The sequence below is a fragment of the Coenobita brevimanus genome, chromosome 101, assembly GCF_032717465.1.
Source record: "Coenobita brevimanus isolate Jiangsu-jjx chromosome 101, ASM3271746v2, whole genome shotgun sequence".
In the NCBI taxonomy this organism is placed as follows: domain Eukaryota; kingdom Metazoa; phylum Arthropoda; class Malacostraca; order Decapoda; family Coenobitidae; genus Coenobita; species Coenobita brevimanus.
In genome coordinates this window covers 45,987,905-46,007,894 of record NC_137054.1, presented here as the reverse complement: position 1 = coordinate 46,007,894, position 19,990 = coordinate 45,987,905, and the positions used below count along the sequence as shown (strand labels likewise).

The window sequence follows — 19,990 nt, the reverse complement described above, 5'->3', positions numbered from 1 at the left end:
AGAGCCCTCTCATTGTCAGGAGAGGCAGCAGCTCCCTGAACCTCGTCCAACCACTCCTCAGTCTAGCCCCACCTCCAGCACATAACATGTCTCCCAAATAACAATTCACTTCCACACACTCAAGAGACTCACAAGCAAATTCAATCCTTTCAAGCCTGGCAATATCCACCTGCTTTCCCCAACATACTGCACACATGAAATCAGCGTTATCTCACAGTCTGCCTCTAATACCACTACATCTCTTACGTATCCACATACCACAAACACTGCACAAGATGGAATTAATTCCCATGACCTTGTGACAAATTGCACATGGCCACTCGCCCTCTTCTTTGATAGTATCGCCCCAATCCCTAGATACCATCACTTTGTTTTATCCACATTTATTCGTAAGCCCTTGTGCCCCATACCATCTCTCCCTTTCCTAAATCTTTCCTCCGCCTCCCTTTCATTCTCTGGAGCGAACACCAAATCATCAGCATACACCTTCCACGGGAGTCCATTTCTGAAGTCACGTGAGAGGGCTTCAAGTACCACGATAAACAATAAGGGGCTCAAGACTGACCCACTATGCACACCAACATTCACGGACAACCCATCACTCAAATCTCCATTCACCCTTACCTGGGTGTGAGCACCCACATATATGGCCACAACGACCCTAACCAGCCATTCCTCGATCCCAAGCTTTCTCATTGACCACTTCACCACCTCTCTGGGGACTCCGTCAAAGGCCTTCTCCAAATCAACAGAAACAAAGTATAGTTCCCTTTTCTTTCCTATATATTTTTCCTGAAGCTGTCGAACAATGAATATGGCATCAGTGGTCCCTTTGCCTGGCAAAAACCCAAACTGCATCTCATCAATATTCACACTTTCTCTAATCATACCTTCTAGAACTCTCTCCATTACCTTCATTATCTGGTCTAAAAGCTTTGTGACTATAATTTCCTCTTTCCAGGGCGTCACCCTTCCCCTTGTACAACATTTACAATTTACACTCTTCAGCCATAGGAAATAATTTGAAAAAAATGAAAGTTCTTGCTTGTGAGATGTGCTGCATCATCAATAATAAATATCGTTAGGAAATGTCATTTCAAAATTGCTCTTATACATGAGAGCAGGGCAAATGGAACACTCGCCGAGGCATGAAAGTAAGCGAAGCTACAAACATTGGATCCTTCCGAAAGTCAGGCTATTCATTTGGAGGGGGAAGGCAGAGGGTGATGGGGATGGGCTTGCGAGATTAACCTGCCCTCTATAGGCATACTCTTTACATTTACCCTGTCCATTTTGTAATATTTGCAACTTTACATGACGCTGTGTGCAGCTTACGGTGACAAAGAGAAAGCTGATGTAATCATCATCGGAAGGGCTGGCTGATACAGGCCTAGCAATCAGCCAAAATGTACACAATATTATGACCCCCTACGCCACAACACACACATAATAAAGTATCGTTGTCCGAAGTTTGATCAAATCTGAGACATTTTTTCACGCCCTAATGCGACTGGTAATCTGGAAATTAGGAATCAGAGGATTCAGGCTGATGCCATTTTGATGTCACAAGTGATATTGAAGGTAATAGTATAGTTACTGGAACAGAACACACTGAACAGAGTTTAAAAATACTTAGTGCTGTGTTTCAGAAACTTGATCGCTGTAAAAAGAAAATCTGAAATTTTAACGACTATACAGCACATGCTATTGATATTCATGAAAACACTACTCTATAATCACTTCAGTTTACCTGGTAAGTGGTATTTAGTACCGACAACGGGGTACTTCTCATCTGTGTTAGTTGCCAGGAAGAGACACTCAGGATTGGACAAATATCCGGCGGCGCGAACCAGCTTGTCGTAGCTGAAGTCACGGTCGAAGCCCACAGCCACGGCCCCAACCTCCGGGTCCAGACCCAGGGCGCCGCTAGCCACAGCGTTGTATATGCTACCATTAATTCGCTCAGGCTGAAACGCAACACAAAAACTGATTTATCTTACTGGGAAGCCTACCTCGCTTCAGTGTCAATTAAAAACAGGGGTTCATATAATGAAACCCTAAAGAATTCACTGAAATTCAGTCACAAAACGGTAATACTGCCGATATAAATGCAACTGGAGCTTCCAATCATCAGTCATGCAAAATCTCAATTCATGTCCACCTTTTTGTTTGACATTTCATCTATGCTTCATATACAAAGAGTAATGCAGCTCTGCTATTTCCCTCCTCTGTACACATTAAAGTAAATGTCTGTGGGCGTCCTCTTTAACGGAGATGAACAGTTCCCATAATTTTCACTAATAATCGTGGCGTAGAACACCATTTTTCCTGCTTTAAAGCCAAGTTTATTTTTTCCATCAGTGCCAAGCTGTTAGCTATTTAGAGCAACATCTTATTCTGTGTTTTTCTGTTTTCTCTGTAGTTATTTTTCTGAAGACATTAATGCAGTTACTATCTATTCTTGTTTCCAGAAGTTTAATCTTCTGAATTCCCTGCACTAACTTGCCTATTGTATATATATATATATATATATATATATATATATATATATATATATATATATATATATATATATATATATATATATATATATATATATATGCTCCTCTGAACTGTCTGCTTGCATTCCTCCACCTCTACGACGGGCGCGTAGCACCCGTCTAGCAGCAAACTCTCATCGCTTTTCTGTCCAGCTCTCTAAAGCAAGAGTTAACCGTTACTCCCAGTCCTTCATTTATGCAACAGGTCAACTCTGGAACTGTCTCCCTCTGTCTGTATTTCCTGCTGCCTAGGATCTCCAGTCTTTCAAACGCAGTGTGTCCAGTCATCTCGAAATGAATGGATCTTGAATTTGGCTCTCTCTTGTATTTTGTTTTTCTCTTGGAGGGAACTGTTATTGCGGGCTTATGGCCTTTGGTTCCTTCTTCCTCGCATAATATATATATACTTACTGTATGTGTGTGTGTGTGTGTGTGTGTGTGTGTGTTTTATCAACAAAGTAAATATAGGATGTGGTCATAGAATGGTGGTTCCACAGCCAGACTGAATTTCAGATGTGAAGGAAAGATGATTAAAGATAAAATGATATGCCCAGTAAAAGTAAACGAAAACAAAGCAGACTTTCAGTTGGAAATAAGGACCAGATTCCAGGCTCTAAGTAATGCTGCATGTGACACTGATGAGCTGAATGACAGACTAACAAAACTGCTAAATGAATCAGCGGAGGCAGTAGGTACACCTAATACAACCAAAGCCAAGAAGTATTCAGAAACGACACTCGATTATATTATGAAAAAAAGAAAATGAAATCTATCTATCTATATACCTAGGCTGCTTCCCCCAGGGAAAGGGAGGTAGCCGAGACAGGACGACACACTCCCCATTTACTCATCCAGTCAAACACATTCATTCGCATCTTAGCCCCAAAGGGGAGAACGGACAGATCCTCACCGCACCACACCGCACAAGGGTCAACTGCGCAATGCAATCAGTGACATCCGCAGCAGGGCCCGACAGCAGAACTGGTTTACCCCTGCCACATCATAACAGACCCATCCCCTTACCCGCACCTGACCTGACTAGCTGATCAGACCAAATGCGGGAGAATATCCCCTCAGGGCTGCGTCATCACTTATTCATTCACAATTTCTCTCCATTTATTTCTGTCACGCACAGCCACTCTTCCTTGCTCAACAGACATCCCTCTCGCATCCAGCACTCTCTTCACACTGTCCATCCATCCTATTCGTGGTCTTCCTCTCAGCCTTACACCTCTCACATCAGATCTAGTTATCTTTTTCACCAATCGCTCATTATCCATTCTCTCCATATGCCCAAACCATCGCAACACCCTCTGCTCAACTCTACCAGCCATCTCCCGAACAACTCCAGTTCTCCTTTGCACTTCATTTCGCACTCGATCCATACGCGTCACTCCACACATACTCCTCAGACACCTCATCTCCATTACATTCAAACTTTTCCTCTCTGCTGCACCCATATTCCATGTTTCAGCCCCATATAACGCAGTCGGTACCACAACACCCTCATACAGCCTTCTCTTTACATCCATTCTAAGTGAACGACATTTAAACACTCTTTTCATTCCTCCCAGCACCTTTCCTACTTCATTTATTCTAAACTTCACTTCTGCATCTATTCTTCCATCCACAGCAACATGTGACCCTAGATATTTAAAACACCTTACCTCCTTAAGCAACTCGCCATTCAAAACGATATTCATCCCCCTACCATCTATCAACCTCGTACACTTCATCACTTTACTCTTATTCTCATTTACTTTCAATTTCCTCCTTTCACACACCCTTCCAAACTCCTCTACCAACTGTCTCAATCTCTCCTCTGAATCAGTCACCAGTGCAGTATCATTGCAAACAGCAACTGCTTCAGATTCCACTCTCTACCATCAACATTCACCAGACTCAGACCTCCACCTAAAACTCTTGCATTCACCTCCCTTACAACACCATCTATGTAAATATTAAACAACCAAGGCGACATCACACATCCCTGTCGCAGCCCCACTCTCACAGGAAACCAATCACTCACAGCATTTCCCACTCTTACACATGCTCTACTATTTACATAAAAACTTTTCACCCCTTTAAGTAACCTACCATCAAGTCCATACAATCTTAAAACAGTCCACAAAGCCTCCCTATCAATTCTATCATACGCTTTCTCTAAATCCATAAACGCCCAAAATACATCCTTGCCTTTCGCTAAATACTTTTCACACACTTGTCTCACAGCGAACACCTGATCAATGCATCCCCTCCCTCTTCTAAAGCCACACTGCTCATCACCAATCACTCCCTCTGTACCCTCTCTAACTCTCATAATTAACACTCTGCCATACACCTTACCTACAACACTCAACAGACTTATACCCCTAAAGCTTGTACATTCATACTTATCACCCTTGCCTTTATACAACGGGACCACACAAGCACTTGCCCAGTCAATTGGCACCATACCTTTCTCAAAGCACACATTCAACAATCTTACTAACCAGTCAACAATAGTCACTCCACCACCCTTCAGGCATTCCACAGCACACCCATCCATACCTGCAGCTTTCCCTGTTTTCATCTCCTTTACTGCCTTCTCCACTTCCTCCTTCGTGATCAAAGAATCATTCAACTCTCCCAACACATTTATTCCTTGCACCCTTACAGCCGCCACAATCTCAGCCACCCTTTCCTCCTCTACATTTAACAATCTTTCAAAATACTCTGCCCATCTCTTCCTTACTGCATCCATCTCAATTAACATCCTTCCATCCTCTGCTTTGACTCGTTCTTCCTTCCCAGACTCTCCCTTTCGCACCCTTTTCACCTCCTTCCAAAACATTTTCTTATTCTGTTGAAAATTCTCTGTCAGCCGCCTACCCCACCTCTCATCTGCTGCCACTTAAGCATCACACACAGCCCTTCTCGCTCTATTCCTCTTTTCCTTATACCTCTCATATGACATCTCATCCTTCCTCTGCAGCCACACTTCATATGCACGTCTCTTCTCAGCCACAGCCATACTTACTTCCTCGCACCACCATTCACTTCCTTTTCTTACACCACCACCCACACGTCTCACACCACACACCTCTTCTGCATGCCCCACCACAGCACTCTTAAACAACTGCCATTCCTCCTCCACGCTCCCATTTTCCCGATCTTTCACTGCGTTCCACTCATCTTTCAATTTCTCCTGATACTCTATCTTTTTCTCTCTTTTATCCAACTCACTTTCAAAACCTCCATGCCACACCTAACCCTCCTAGCTCTAACCCATCTCTTACCTACTCTTAACTTACCCTGCACCAGGTAGTGGTCAGACATACCTCCACCCTCCCCTCTCAGAACTCTCACATCCAACAATCTTCCTATTATATTCCTAGACACAACCACATAGTCCATCAAAGCTCTATCAACAACCCTTCCACCTTCCTGTCTCACCCATGTATACTTATAAATATCTTTCTTCTCAAACAGCGTATTCCCAATCACCATCTCTCGCTCAACACACATCGCTATCATTCGCTCCCCATTTTCATTTCTTCCAGGTACACCATGCATACCAACTACACCTTCAACTGCTACATTTCCCACTCTAGCATGCAGATCTTCCATCATTACCACATTCACATTCGCTCCAAAACTCTGCAGACACTCATCAACATCATTCCAGAAAGACTCCCTCTCTTCTTCATCCCTTTCACTACCAGGCCCATATGCACTCACAAACACCCACAACTCACGTTCAAATTTCGCTGTCACCCACATCAGTCTCGATGACACCTCCTTCCATTCAATCACACACTGCTGTACTTCCGGACTCACTAACGAGGCCACACCTTCTCTTGCCCTTCCTCTATCAACACATGAGAATCTTCCATTCACACTTCCAAACATAGACTCCCCCTTCCCTTTCATCTTCGTTTCACTCAAAGCTAACACATCCAACTTTCTTCTCACAAACATTCTCCCAGTCTCCTCCCTTTTAGCCTCAATCGTACTACATCCACGCACATTCATAGACCCAATCTTCAGGGTACGGGGATAACTCCATCCCCCATCCCTTTCTCTGGCCTGTCTCTTTTTAGGAACTAAAAAACAGAGGAGGGGGTCCCTAGTCCCCTCACCCCCCCCCCCCTTTTAGTCGCCTTTTACGACACGTAGGGAATACGGTGGCAGTATTTTTCCTAACACAACCTGGCCGCAGAGTAGTAGTACCACCCCATAGTGCGGCCAGGTTGTGTCCCCCCAGCCACGGGGGGGACACAACCTGTGGCGGGGGGGAAAATGAAATGAAAGTAAAAACAAAGAAAGTTGAAACAGAACAAGCGGAATTAAGTAAGCTTATCAACAAGAGACGAAGGGAAGAAAAAAAGAAAGAGAAACATGGATCAGATCAAAGAAACCATAAAAAAAGGAAAAAGTCTGAAACAGGTCCGAGGTAAAATGGGCCTAGGAAAGAAGCAAATTACATCACTTAAAGACAAAAACGGTGAAGTCATTAAATGCAGAGATTAGATAGTGAAGAGAGTCGAAGAATTTTACAGAGAACTGTATGCATCAAAGACAGTAGTACCACTAGCTAACTTTGAAGAAGACACAAGTGAAATACCTGAGGTAACACCAGACGAAGTAAATATTTCTCTTAAAAATATGAAAAGAGGGAAGGCTCCGGGAGAAGATGAAATGTAGCAGATTAACCCTTGCATGCAGGAGTAGAAGTACAAGACAGGCTTGCTCACTTATTTACTCAATGTATAAAAAAGAACATTCCCAAAACATGGTGTAATGCATTAGTTATTTTACTTTTCAAAAAAGGTGACTCGAAAGATCTTAGTAACTATCGACCCATTAGCTTATTATCGGTCATTTACAAACTCTTCACTAAAGTCCTTACGAAGAGAATAACAACAAATTTGGAGGAAAACCAACCTCGTGAACAGGCAGGATTCCGAAGCGGGTATTCGACTACTGATCATCTACTCACAATGATTCAGCTAATTGAGAAAACTACAGAATATAATAAACCACTGTGCTTAGGTTTTGTTGATTACGAAAAGGCTTTCGACTCAGTGGAGCACAGAGCAATTATAAACTCACTGCGAGAAATAGAAGTGAATTAGACCATTGTAAAACTGCTCGAAAACATATAAAGAGGGGACTGTTACAGTTAAGTTACATAAGGACTCGGAAAAAATTAAGATTGAGAAGGGCGTGCGTAGATACAATTTCACCAAAATTATTTACAGGATGCCTAGAATGTATTTTCAGAAAGCTAGACTGGGAAATCAAAGGTGTGAACATCTATCTATCCATATACCTAGGCTGCTTCCCCCAAGGAAAGGGAGGTAGCCGAGACAGGACGACACACTCCCCATTTGCTCATCCATTCAAACACATTCATTCGCATCTTAGCCCCAAAGGGGAGAACGGACAGATCCTCACCGCACCACACCGCACAAGGGTCAACTGCGCAATGCAATCAGTGACATCCTCAGCAGGGCCCGATAGCAGAGCTGGTTTACCCCTGCCACATCATAACAGACCCATCCCCTTTACCCGCACCTGACCTGACTAGCTGATCAGATCAAATGCTGGAGAATATCCCCTCAGGGCTGCGTCATCATTTATTCATTCACAATTTCTCTCCATTTATTTCTGTCATGCACAGCCACCCTTCCTTGCTCAACAGACATCCCTCTCGCATCCAGCGCTCTCTTCACACTGTCTATCCATCCTATTCGTGGTCTTCCTCTCAGCCTTACACCTCTCACATCAGATCTAGTTATCTTTTTCACCAATCGCTCATTATCCATTCTCTCCATATGCCCAAACCATCGCAACACCCTCTGCTCAACTCTACCAGCCATCTCCCGAACAACTCCAGTTCTCCTTCGCACTTCATCATTTCGCACTCGATCCATACGCGTCACTCCACACATACTCCTCAGACACCTCATCTCCATTACATTCAAACTTTTCCTCTCTGAGTGAACATAGATGAAAAAAAGTTATATTATTTAAGATTTGCAGATGACATTGTCCTAATCTCAGAAACAGCAGAGACATTGCAAGAAGTGTTATATGACCTGAACTGAGAGGGTTTCAAAGTAGGGCTAAAAATGAGTCAGAGTAAAACTTACGTAATGTTTAATCCACAAACACCAAAGAGCGTCATCAGAATTAGTCAAGGAATTCTTGAAGAAGTCGAAGAGTACAACTGCTTGGGACATATACTGTATATACTAAAATTAAGGAAAGATCATGATAGCGAAATAAAAAGACGCATTACAATTGGACGGAAAACTTTCAGTAAACATAGAGACATGAAAAGTAGCTTGCCAGTTTGTATGAAACGAGAAATATATAACGAATGTATAATTCCAGCTATGACGTATGGTTGTGAGACCTGGAAACTGACAAAATCGATGGAAAATAAATTAATCCGCTCTTTGATAGCAATGGAAAGGTCAATGTTGGGAATATCTTTAAGAGATACGAAAATATCAACTTGGGTGAGAGAGAAGAATAAAGTCAAAGATATTACAGAAGTTATAAAAGAACAGTACCAGGAGACGTGACACTCACACAAGTGAAGAGTGCTGTGAAGCGACTGAAAAATGGAAAAGCAGCTGGGATTGATAATGTGTATGCAGAGATGCTTAGGTGTAGTGGAAAGAATGGAATGAAGTGCTTGTTAGAGATATGTAAGAAGGTATGGATGAGTGAAACTGTGCCTGCAGTGTGGAAAAAGGCTGTGATTGTTTTAGGAGTGGTAGAGGATGTGTGGATCAAATATTTGCAGTGAGACAGATGGCAGAGAAAGCTTGTGAGAAGGACCATAAGGTGTTTATGGCATTCATCAATCTGAAAAAAGCATGCGACAAATTGGACAGAGAAGGATTGTGGAAAGTTTTGCACATGTACGCCGGTGTAGCTGGTAAGCTGCTATGTGACGTCAAGAGTTTTTATGATGGTAGTGAAGCATGTGTAAGGGCTAATGGGCATGTACTATCCATTTCAGACCCTATGAGGCATCGTTTTTCGCAAATATGTTCTAAACAAGCAGTTGGATCAATATGACATTTTGGCACAGCTTGTTTGACACAGTCCCCTCCTTTTTGGCACTACAGTGCATTGCCAAGTGTGTTTCATTAAGGAGTTTACTCTTGGCGTTGAAGGCGAAGCTGGCAAGAGCCGAGTAGACATTCGGACAGGGGAAGACGGGAATGGAGGGAAAGTTGGTGGAGTGATAAACGTCACAACTACGTCACGTAAAACCTTCCCCTGTCCGAATGTCCACTCGGCTCTTGCCAGCTTCGCTTTCCAAGCCAAGAGTAAACTCCTTAATGAAGCATACTTGGCAATGCACTGTAGTTCTATAAATTAGGGGACGGTGTCAAACAAGCTGTGCCAAAATGTCATATTGATCCAGCTGCTTGTTTAGAACATATTTGCGAAAAAACGATGCCTCATGGGGTCTGAAATGGATAGTAAGTGAATGGTTCACGATCAGTTTGGGCTCGTGACAAGGTTGTGTGATGTTCCCATGGTTTTTTTCTATGTATCAGTCTATCTATATCTATCTATCTATCTATCTATCTATCTATCTATCTATATATATATATATATATATATATATATATATATATATATATATATATATATATATTGATGAGACGATGAGCGAAGTAAAAACACGAGTAATGGAGAGAGGGATGGCATTGGCAATGAATGGTGATGGATGGAATATCTCAATTTTGTTGTATGCTGATGATGCAATGCTACTTGCAAGTACTGGACAAGAACTTGGTAGGCTAGTGCAGATTTTGCTGAGGTCTGTGAGCGTAGTGCCTTGAGAGTAAATGTAGAAAAGAGTAAAGTGATAGTTATTGAGAGAAGTGACACCCAGTGCGATGTTGCAGTGAATGGAGAGAGACTGGACTTGGTGAGAGAGTTCAAATACCTGGGTACAGTGATAGAAAGGAGAGGAAAATGTACCAAAGAATTTGGAAGTAGAGTGAAACAAGGAAGAAAAGTAGCTGGTGCAATGAAAGCCTTGATAAGAAACAGGGGGTTATGGTTTGCAGCTGCACGAGGCTTATATGAAGGAGTGTTAGTGGCAACTTTAACATAGGGATGTGAGCCTATGGTTTGGTTTGAAAAAGAAAAGTCAAGAGTAAGAGCAGTGGAGATGGGACTGCTGAGGAATATATGTGCGGTACAGAGGGTGGATAGGATACGAAATAATGTAATTCTTGAAAGATGTGGAGTAAGGAAGTCTGTGGACACCAGAATCGAAGAGAGCGTATTGAGATGATATGGTCATGTGGAGAGAATGGATAACAATAGAGTGGTGAAAAAAGTATATCTAAACGAATTTGAAGGAGGGGGGAGGCGAGGTAGGCCAAGGAGAAGGTGGAGAGATATGGTAGATGAGAGTGTGAGGAAGAGAGGTTTGGAAGTCGGTGAGGCTTGGAAACTGACAGGAGATCGAGATATATGGATGAATGTTGTGAGGAGAAGTGCATTATCAGGGATTTGGCACCCCTTTTCAACCTGGTAGAGTCCGGATTGACTCTATCGGATACGTTTATGTGCAGCTACAGAACGTAGTGAATGTTTTTTTGCGAATCCAGTAGAGCCAGGATTTCGGAGGCTTCAATGATGAGTGAATGAACGTGGCCCATGGGATTGGGCAAATTTCGGCTGCCTGGACATTGCAACTCCCCACTCTGCACTAGGGTGGGAAAGGAGGTCCGGATGATGATGATGATGATAATAAAAGAACAGACATGGAGGTGGGCAAGCCATGTACCAAGAATATAGGATAACCGATAGAGAAAGAGGCTGATTGACTGGACATCAAGAGATTGTAAGTGTAGTAGAAAAATGCCAGACATGAGATGGTGAGATGAGATAGAGAAATTTGCAGGGAAAATGTGACCAAGATTGGCTCAGTCAAGGAATTCGTGGAGAGGGTTGGGGGAGGATTTTGTTCAGCAGTGACTTGTAATGGCTGATGAAGATGATATATATATATATATATATATATATATATATGTGTGTGTGTGTGTGTGTGCGTGTGTAATTCACCGGGTCGGTCATTATCACTTGATGGTCGTGATCGTCAGCTTTTTACCCTCCCGGAAGGGAGCTGAGAGCTCATATAGTCCGATCTAAGGACAAGGCTGTGACCTTCACACACACACACACACACACACACACACACACACACACACACACCCATCCCCTTGCTCAAGGGGGACAGTAACCACCCACTTCATCAGTGAAACTTTTCGCAACCTGAGCGAGGCGCGAACTCCCGTCCACCAGTTGGCAAACGAGAACGTTACCACTGCACCAGCGAGCGGTGTGTGTGTGTGTGTGTGTGTGTGTGTGTGTGTGTGTGTGCAATGGCTGATGACTATATATATATATATATATATATATATATATATATATATATATATATATACAAAACAGAGCCAAATTAAAGATACATTCATTTCAAGATGCCTGGACACACTGCGTTTGAAAGACTGGAGATCATAGGAAATAGGAAATACAGACAAAGGAAGATAGTTCCAGAGTTGATATGTTGCATAAATGAAAGGTTGGGAGTAAGGGTTAACTCTTGCATTAGAGAGTTGGACAGAAAAAGGATGAGAGTTTGTTCCTAGACGGGTGCTTCGCGCCCGTCATAGAGGTAGAGGGATGCAAGCGGACAGTTCAGAGGAACAATGACCATTGAAGTAGCGATAGAAGAGAGATAATGATGTAACAGTGCAGCGAAGAGACAGAGGTTGAAGGAAGCCAGTAAGAGGAGCAGAGGTAATGAGACGAAAAGCCTTTGATTCCACCCTATTGAGAAGAGCTGTATGAGGGAAGCCTCCACACACATTAGAGTTGTATTCTATACACGGGCGAATAAAACCCGTGTATAAGGTCAAGAACTGTGCAGGGGTAAAGAAGGTACGGAGTCGGCTTAGCACACCTAATCTCTGGGAAGCAGATTTTACAAGAGGTATATTATGATCTTTCCAAGATAAATCCCGAGTGAATGAAACCCAAAGCATGTTCCAGGATGATGCAGGATTGAGCTGGATATAATTAAACATTAGTGGGTACTCTGTGGAAGATTTTGTCGGGTTGATAGGTGTAAGAACTGAGTCTTTGATGCATTAAAAACAACAAGATTATTTTTACCCCTGTCAGGGATATGAGCCAAATCAGACATTAGGTGTGCTTACTTGTTGAAGTAATTGCTGAGTTGTACGTTGCGAGAACCGAATGGAAAGGTGAAGGGTGGAAATATCAGCGTACGAGTGGATATGGTTAGATGTACAGCTTAGAAGGTTATTGATGAATAATAGGAAGAGAGTTGGTGTGAGGACAGAGCCCTGAGGAACACCACTGTTGATAGATCTAGGAGAAGAATGATGGCCGTCTACAACAGCGGCTATAGATGGACCAGAAAGGAAGCTAGAGATGAAGGCTCAGATAGAAGGACAGAAACCGTAAGAGAGCAGTTTGGAAATTATAGATTTATGCCAGACTAGATCGAAAGCCATTGAGATGTCAAGTGCAATGGCAAAGCTTTTCTCTTATATATATATATATATATATATATATATATATATATATATATATATATATATATATATATATATATATATATATATATATATATATTGTTACATAGCCTATGATTTCATCAACCCTTGTATAATTGTAACTTATGATACAGTTTTGTTCATGATTGCATCATCCTTTGTATAATCTTAATGTACAGTATGCTGCATGTTTGTTCACGATTCGCCACGTGGCTTCCATAGTGACCAGGCTTGCGTGTTCTACCTCACTCCCCTCTTCTCCCCCTTATAGTAGAGTAAGTCGTTCTTTCTGTTGTTCAGAGCAGGACTGTCAACTCTTCCTCCCCTATGCCTTCATTTCCGCGTCCTTCTTACAAGTTGAATCAAGCTCTGCCAGCCCCTATATAATGAGATCAGTTTCTGCATTAGTTGCCACTTAGATCCACTCCTCATTCTGTTCACATCTCTGTCCTCCCCTGTACAGTATATTATTATTTTTGCGAGTGCTCAGGAAGTCTCCAGCCATCTCGCTGCTGTATAATTTGAGTATAAGTGTTATTACCATTTTTCTTCTACTGTATAGCCTAAGGCGTTAGTAAGTCTGGTAAAGTTTTTCTGATTCATGTTGGTTCAATGCTGTCAGCCAGTATTGGTAATATTTTGTATCTGTAAAAATATTATATCTTGCTTTAACTGAGCATTATCCGGTTTTCTCATTTTATCAGGGGTGACTTAGATAAATTTGCTCTTGCTAAATTCATGTTAATAGAGGCTATTCCAGTTAACCATATATGTAAACTGTTTTGCCATTACATTATCGTTATGAGTCCTGAATGTTTAGTTGTTAGTTTGAGCATTAAACTTTAACTTGTAATTTTACATAAGTCATTTGTTTTGAACCTGGAACGTTGCGGGACAGTAGTGATTTTAGTATTCTCACTTGAAGTGTTCATTATCTCTCTCTGTTCCGCAACATTAATTTGGCGACCTCTTATCAGGATATTCAGGATATTATCATAAGGATATTGCTTGATATTTTGTGACTGTGATTTATTCATGATGTCTACTATTGCTACTCTTGATGAAGCCAAAGATTTTTTGTCAAATGTGCAAACAGTGTGTGATGTAGAAAACAGAACAAAGAATGAACTTAAGCTTGTTGCTCAACAATTGGGAATTGCTGTTCACTCTCATCATTCTAAAGATCAAATTGTTGGCATGATTAATAAAAGCTTGTTTAATGTAACTCCTCCAGATGAGCAAACGCAGACTGAAATAGCTAAGTGACAGCTAGTCCTGCAGGAGGCTCGTGCTAATTAGGCTGAGTTTCAGGCACTTGCTAAGGAGCCTGAGTTTCAGGCACGTGCTAAGGAGGCTGAGTCTCAGGCTCGTATTCAGGAGGCACAAATTGAACTTGCTAGGATTCAGGCAGACCATGAGTATCGCATGAAACAAGGTGGAACTGGATCATCTAGCTCTGATGATTTTGATGTGGCTAAAAATGTTAAACTTGTCCCTCCTTTTAATGAATCTGATTTAAAAAAGTATTTTCAGTTGTTTGAGAGGGTAGCTACATGTTATAATTGGCCCAAAAAGTACTCCTTCAAACTGTTCTCACCGGTAAAGCTCAAGTAACTTATGCATCTTTGCCTCAGGATCAATCTGATAATTATGATGTAGTTAAGAGCTTCATTCTTAAGGCCTATGAGCTTGTTCCTGAAGCCTATAGAGTAAAATTTAGGACAACTTATAAGCAAGATAAGCAATCCCATGTTGAGTATGCAAAAATCAAAGAAGATCTGTTAGAACAGTGGTTAAATTCTAAGAATGTAAATTCTGATTTTGATAAAATAAATTTAAGCAGATGATTTTCCTGGAGGACTTCAAAAGGTGTATTAATAAAGATATAAGCCTATATCTTGATGAGAAAAGAATAGATAATTTGTCTGATGCTGCAGTTTTAGCTGATGAACATGTTCTTACTCACAAGACATATTCTAAAGAAAAAATGAAAGCTGAGAGTAAGTACGTTGCCTCTACTCAGAGTACAGGTAACAGGAAAGAGAATAAAGATGATGTTTCTCAGGAAGTAAATACCAGCTCCACCTCTAGATTTCAGAAAAGTAAATGTACTTATTGTAGTAAGCTTGGTCATACTACGGAGAAATGTTTCAGGAGACAGCCTGATGTGAACAAAAAGGAGTCTTTAAATATTCAGTCAATTGGTCTAGTGTCCACCCTTGAGAGTTCCCAGAATTCTTTAACCGAGTTAACTGAACTTGCTTTGAGGGGTAAATTAAATTCTCATGATGAAGCTCCTCTTTTGAGCAGTAACGTGGGTGACACTCTCAAGAGTTCATGTGCTAATTTCCTGTCTGATGGTTTTGTCAGTCCTCGGGACAGTAATGACAGGAAATCAGTTAAAATATATCGTGATACAGGTGCTTGCCAATCTCTTATGCTGACCAGTGTTCTAGGCTCTAATGTTAATTCCTCTGATTAAACTGTAATCTTACAAGGTGTAGGGAATAATTACTTCTCTGTCCCTCTGTGCAGAGTGAATTTAGAGTCTGGTTTTGTTAATGGTTCCGTTATGGTTGGGTTGATTGAGACACTCCCAATGTCAGGTGTAACTTTCTTACTTGGAAATGATATTGGTGGAAGTCAAGTGTGTCCAGCTCCTCAGTTGTCTAGTGAACCAGTGACTGCGACCCAGGATTGTGATGTCCCTGATGTGTTCTCTGCATGTGCTGTCACTGGGGCTAAGTCTAAAGTTATTAGTGACTTAGAGGATAATGATGATGATGATGTTATCATAGCTGACACTTTTCTTGCTAATTTAGACCACTCACCAGATGAGGCAGTACCCCGTAGTGTTGATAATTTGTCTCGTCAAGAGTTGGTTGAGTTGCAGGTTGCTGACCCTGAGTTGAAAGGTCTAGCTAACTCTGCTTGCAGTGAGGAAGAGTCAGCTGGTGATTCTACTTATTATATAAAGTCAGGAGTACTTATGAGGAAGTGGAGACCCCCAACAGCATCAGCCGACTGTGAATGGGAGGTTGTACATCAAGTTGTCATCCCTCGTGTTTGTAGGCAGAATATCATTAGAATGGCTCATGATTCCAGTTTGGCAGGACACATTGGAGTGAGGAAGACTGTGGCACGCATTTTGAAACACTTCTACTGGCCAGGTATCTTCAGAGATGTTTCCTGGTATTGTAAGTCTTGTCACACCTGTCAAGTTGTGGGGAAGTGTAATCAGACCGAAAAGGTTGCACCTCCTGTTTCCATTCCTCCTTTTGAGGCGCCATTCACCCGTGTGTTGGTGGATATTGTGGGCCCTCTTCCTAAGACTTCTTCAGGATTTCCTTATGTGTTGACCCTGATTGATATGGCTACTAGTTATCCTGAAGCCATTCAACTTAGAAATATCTCAGCAAAGAACGTGGTTAAGGATATGCTAGGGTTCTTCACAAAGTTTGGTCTGCCCAAGGAGGTACAGTCAGACCGGGGAAGTAATTTCATGTCCAATGTTTTCAAGCAGTCTCTGAAAGAGTTGGGCATCGCCCAGATCACGTCTTCAGCTTACCATCCCCAGACCCAAGGAGCGTTGGAGAGATATCATCAAACACTCAAATCGATACTCAGGAAATACTGTTTGGAACATCAGAAAGATTGGTATAAAGGTCTTCCATTCGTTGTATTTGCCGCAAGAGAATCTCCAAATGAATCACTGGGCTTCTCACCCTTTGAGGTCCTGTTTGGCCATGAAGTAAGAGGACCCCTTAAGCTACTCAAGGAATGCTGGCTGTCGGAGGAAGATGACGTCAACCTGCTGGAGTATGTGATGAAGGTCAAAGAACGGCTGTCCACTGCTTTACAGCTGGCGAGAGAGAATTTAGGAGCTGCTCAGGAGAAGATGAAGACTTGGTATGATAAGAAGTCCAGGTTACGCCACTTTCAGCCAGGAGATCAGGTTTTGATTCTGCTACCAGTGCATGGGCAACCTCTTCAAGCCAAGTTTAGTGGTCCTTATTTCGTGGAGAAGAAACTCAGTGATGGCAACTATGTCAACACCACACCAGATCGTAGAAAGAACAAGTAACTTTGTCACATCGACATGCTAAAGTTATATCACAGGCGGGACGAAAATAACCCGGTCTGCACTGTAGCTGTTCCACCCAAGTCTGCAAGTGAAGCTCTCCCATGCAGTATGAGCCTGAGTGATAGTTTGGGGAAGAATCCTGATATCATGAATGATCTCCAGACTAAGCTTTCTCATCTAGCTCCTGAGGAAAGACAGGAGTTTTCGGCATTACTGCAGGAGTACCCACAAGTGTTCTGTGACACTCCAGAAAGAACCACTGTGTTGATGCATGATGTCGATGTTGGAGATGCGAAGCCAATTAAACTGCCTCCTTACCGTGTGAACCCAGTGAAAGTTCCTCTCATCCAGAAGGAGCTTGGCTACCTGTTGGACCACAAGATGATTGAGCCCTGTCAGAGCGAGTGGAATTCTCCTGTCACTCTAGTCCCTAAGCCAGGTGGGTCACAGCGGCTTTGCATCGACTACAGACGTGTTAATCAGATAACCAAAACAGACACTTACCCTCTCCCTCGCGTGGAAGATTCCATAGACAAGATCGGAAAGGCTAGGTACATAAGTAAGTTTGATTTGTTAAAGGGATACTGGCAAGTACCTATGACTGAACCTGCTAGGGAGATCTCATGTTTTGTAACACTAGGAAAGACTTTTACATGTTCTGTAATGCCATATGGTATGAAGAATGCACCAGCCACTTTTCAGAAGCTCATGAATGTTGTAACAGAGGGTTTGGCAGGGTGTGCTGTTTATACTGATGATGTATTAATCTTCAGTGACAACTGGAAAGATCACCTATGCCATGTCAATAAATTTCTTGAGCGTTTGGTTCAGGCTAATCTTGTACCTAATTTATCAAAGTGTGAGTTTGGTCAAGCTAAAGTTCAGTACCTTGGGTACGTAATTGGTGATGGGCACGTTGCACCACCAGCAGCTAAGGTTCAGGTTATAAGTGATCTTCCCAGACCAAAAAGTAGGAAAGAGCTACAAAGATTTTTGGGAATGGTAGGTTATTACAGGAGATTTGTTCTTAACTTTTCAATTCTTGTATCACCACTTACAGACCTACTGAAAAAGGGAGTTAAATTTGGACCGATAACTGTGAATCCTCTTTCAGTAAACTTAAAGCTATCCTATTATGTCAGCCAGTGCTCGCTACTCCAAATTTGGTAAGCCTTTTAAGATGGCTGTTGATGCAAGTGATACAGGAGCTGGGGCTGTTTTGCTGCAAGAGGATGATCAGGGTATTGAACACCCTGTATCTTATTACAGTAAGAAGTTCACTCCACCTCAAAAGAACTACTCAACTATTGAGAAAGAGCTTTTGGCCTTGATTTTGGGTTTACAGCATTTTTCATTTTATTTGTGTTCTGGTTTTGACCCCATAGTCATTTATACCGATCATAACCCACTGAAATTCCTTAGTAAGTTTAAAGATAAAAATCAGAGATTGACAAGATGGAGTCTACTTCTTCAGGAGTATTCATTAGACATACATGTCAAGGGGAAAGAAAATGTTATTGCAGATTCCTTATCTAGACTTTAGACAGATTGTTTTAGACTAATAGGAAATTTCCTTTGTAAATTTCTTTTTCTTTCTGGGGAGGTGTTACATAGCCTAAGATTTCATCATCCTTTGTATAATTCTAACTTATGATACAGTTTTGTTCATAATTGCATCATCCTTTGTATAATCTTAATGTACAGTATGCTGCATGTTTGTTCACGATTCGCCACTTGGCTTCCATAGTGACCAGGCTTGCGTGTTCTACCTCACTCCCCCCTTCTCCCCCTTATAGTAGAGTAAGTCGTTCTTTCTGTTGTTCAGAGCAGGACTGTCAACTCTTCCTCCCCTATGCCTTCATTTCCGCGTCCTTCTTACAAGTTGAATCAAGCTCTGCCGGCCCCTATATAATGAGCTCAGTCTCTGCATTAGTTGCCACTTAAATCTACTCCTCATTCTGTTCACATCTCTGTCCTCTCCTGTACGGTATATTATTATTTTTGTGAGTGATCAGGAAGTCTCCAGCCATCTCGCTGCTGTATAATTTGAGTATAAGTGTTATTACCATTTTTCTTGTACTGTATAGCCTAAGTTATGGTGATTCATGTTGGTTCCATGCTGTCAGCCAGTATTGGTAATATTTTGTATCTGTAATAATACTATATCTTGCTTTAACTGAGCATTATCCGGTTTTCTCATTTTATCAGGGCTGACTTAGATAAATTTGCTCTTGCTAAATTCATGTTAATAGAGGCTATTGCAGTTAACCATATATGTAACCTGTTTTGCCATTACAGTATCCTTATGAGTCCTGAATGTTTAGTTGTTAGTTTGAGCATTAAACTTTAACTTTTAATTTTACCTAAGTCATTTGTTTTGAACCTGGAACTTTGCGGGACAGTAGTGATTTTAGTATTCTAACTTGAAGTGTTCATTATCTGTCTCTGTTCCGTAACAATATATATATAGATAGATAGATAGATAGATAGATAGAGATAGATAGATAGATAGATAGATATCACCTCTCATCTCATCAGCAGTTTGTGTGTCCACTGCAGGACCGGCCTATCCCGACCGAAGTGGGGACGATACAGCCAATGTATCTCTACCAAGTGGCTTAGGCTGTCTAGTAGAGATTGTATGTTGGGTGAGAAGTGCTTGTAGTGTTGGAGTGGCTTTGGATGTGTGTGCAGTCTGTGAACCAAGTGTAATCGGCCCGGGCAAGCCGGCTGGGTGCAAGCATACTTTATAGTAT

General features: G+C 41.8%; 1 protein-coding gene across 1 annotated transcript in view; it reads right to left on the bottom strand.

The window, feature by feature from the left end:
* LOC145415018 (glycerol-3-phosphate phosphatase-like) overlaps positions 1 to 19,990 on the bottom strand; it is a 319,700-nt gene that overhangs the window by 124,834 nt on the left and 174,876 nt on the right. Inside the window, exon 4 of the mRNA XM_080284435.1 lies at positions 1,751 to 1,967. Within this exon, the coding sequence (XP_080140561.1) occupies positions 1,751 to 1,967 (217 nt within the window). The remainder of the gene's footprint in view (positions 1 to 1,750; positions 1,968 to 19,990) is intronic.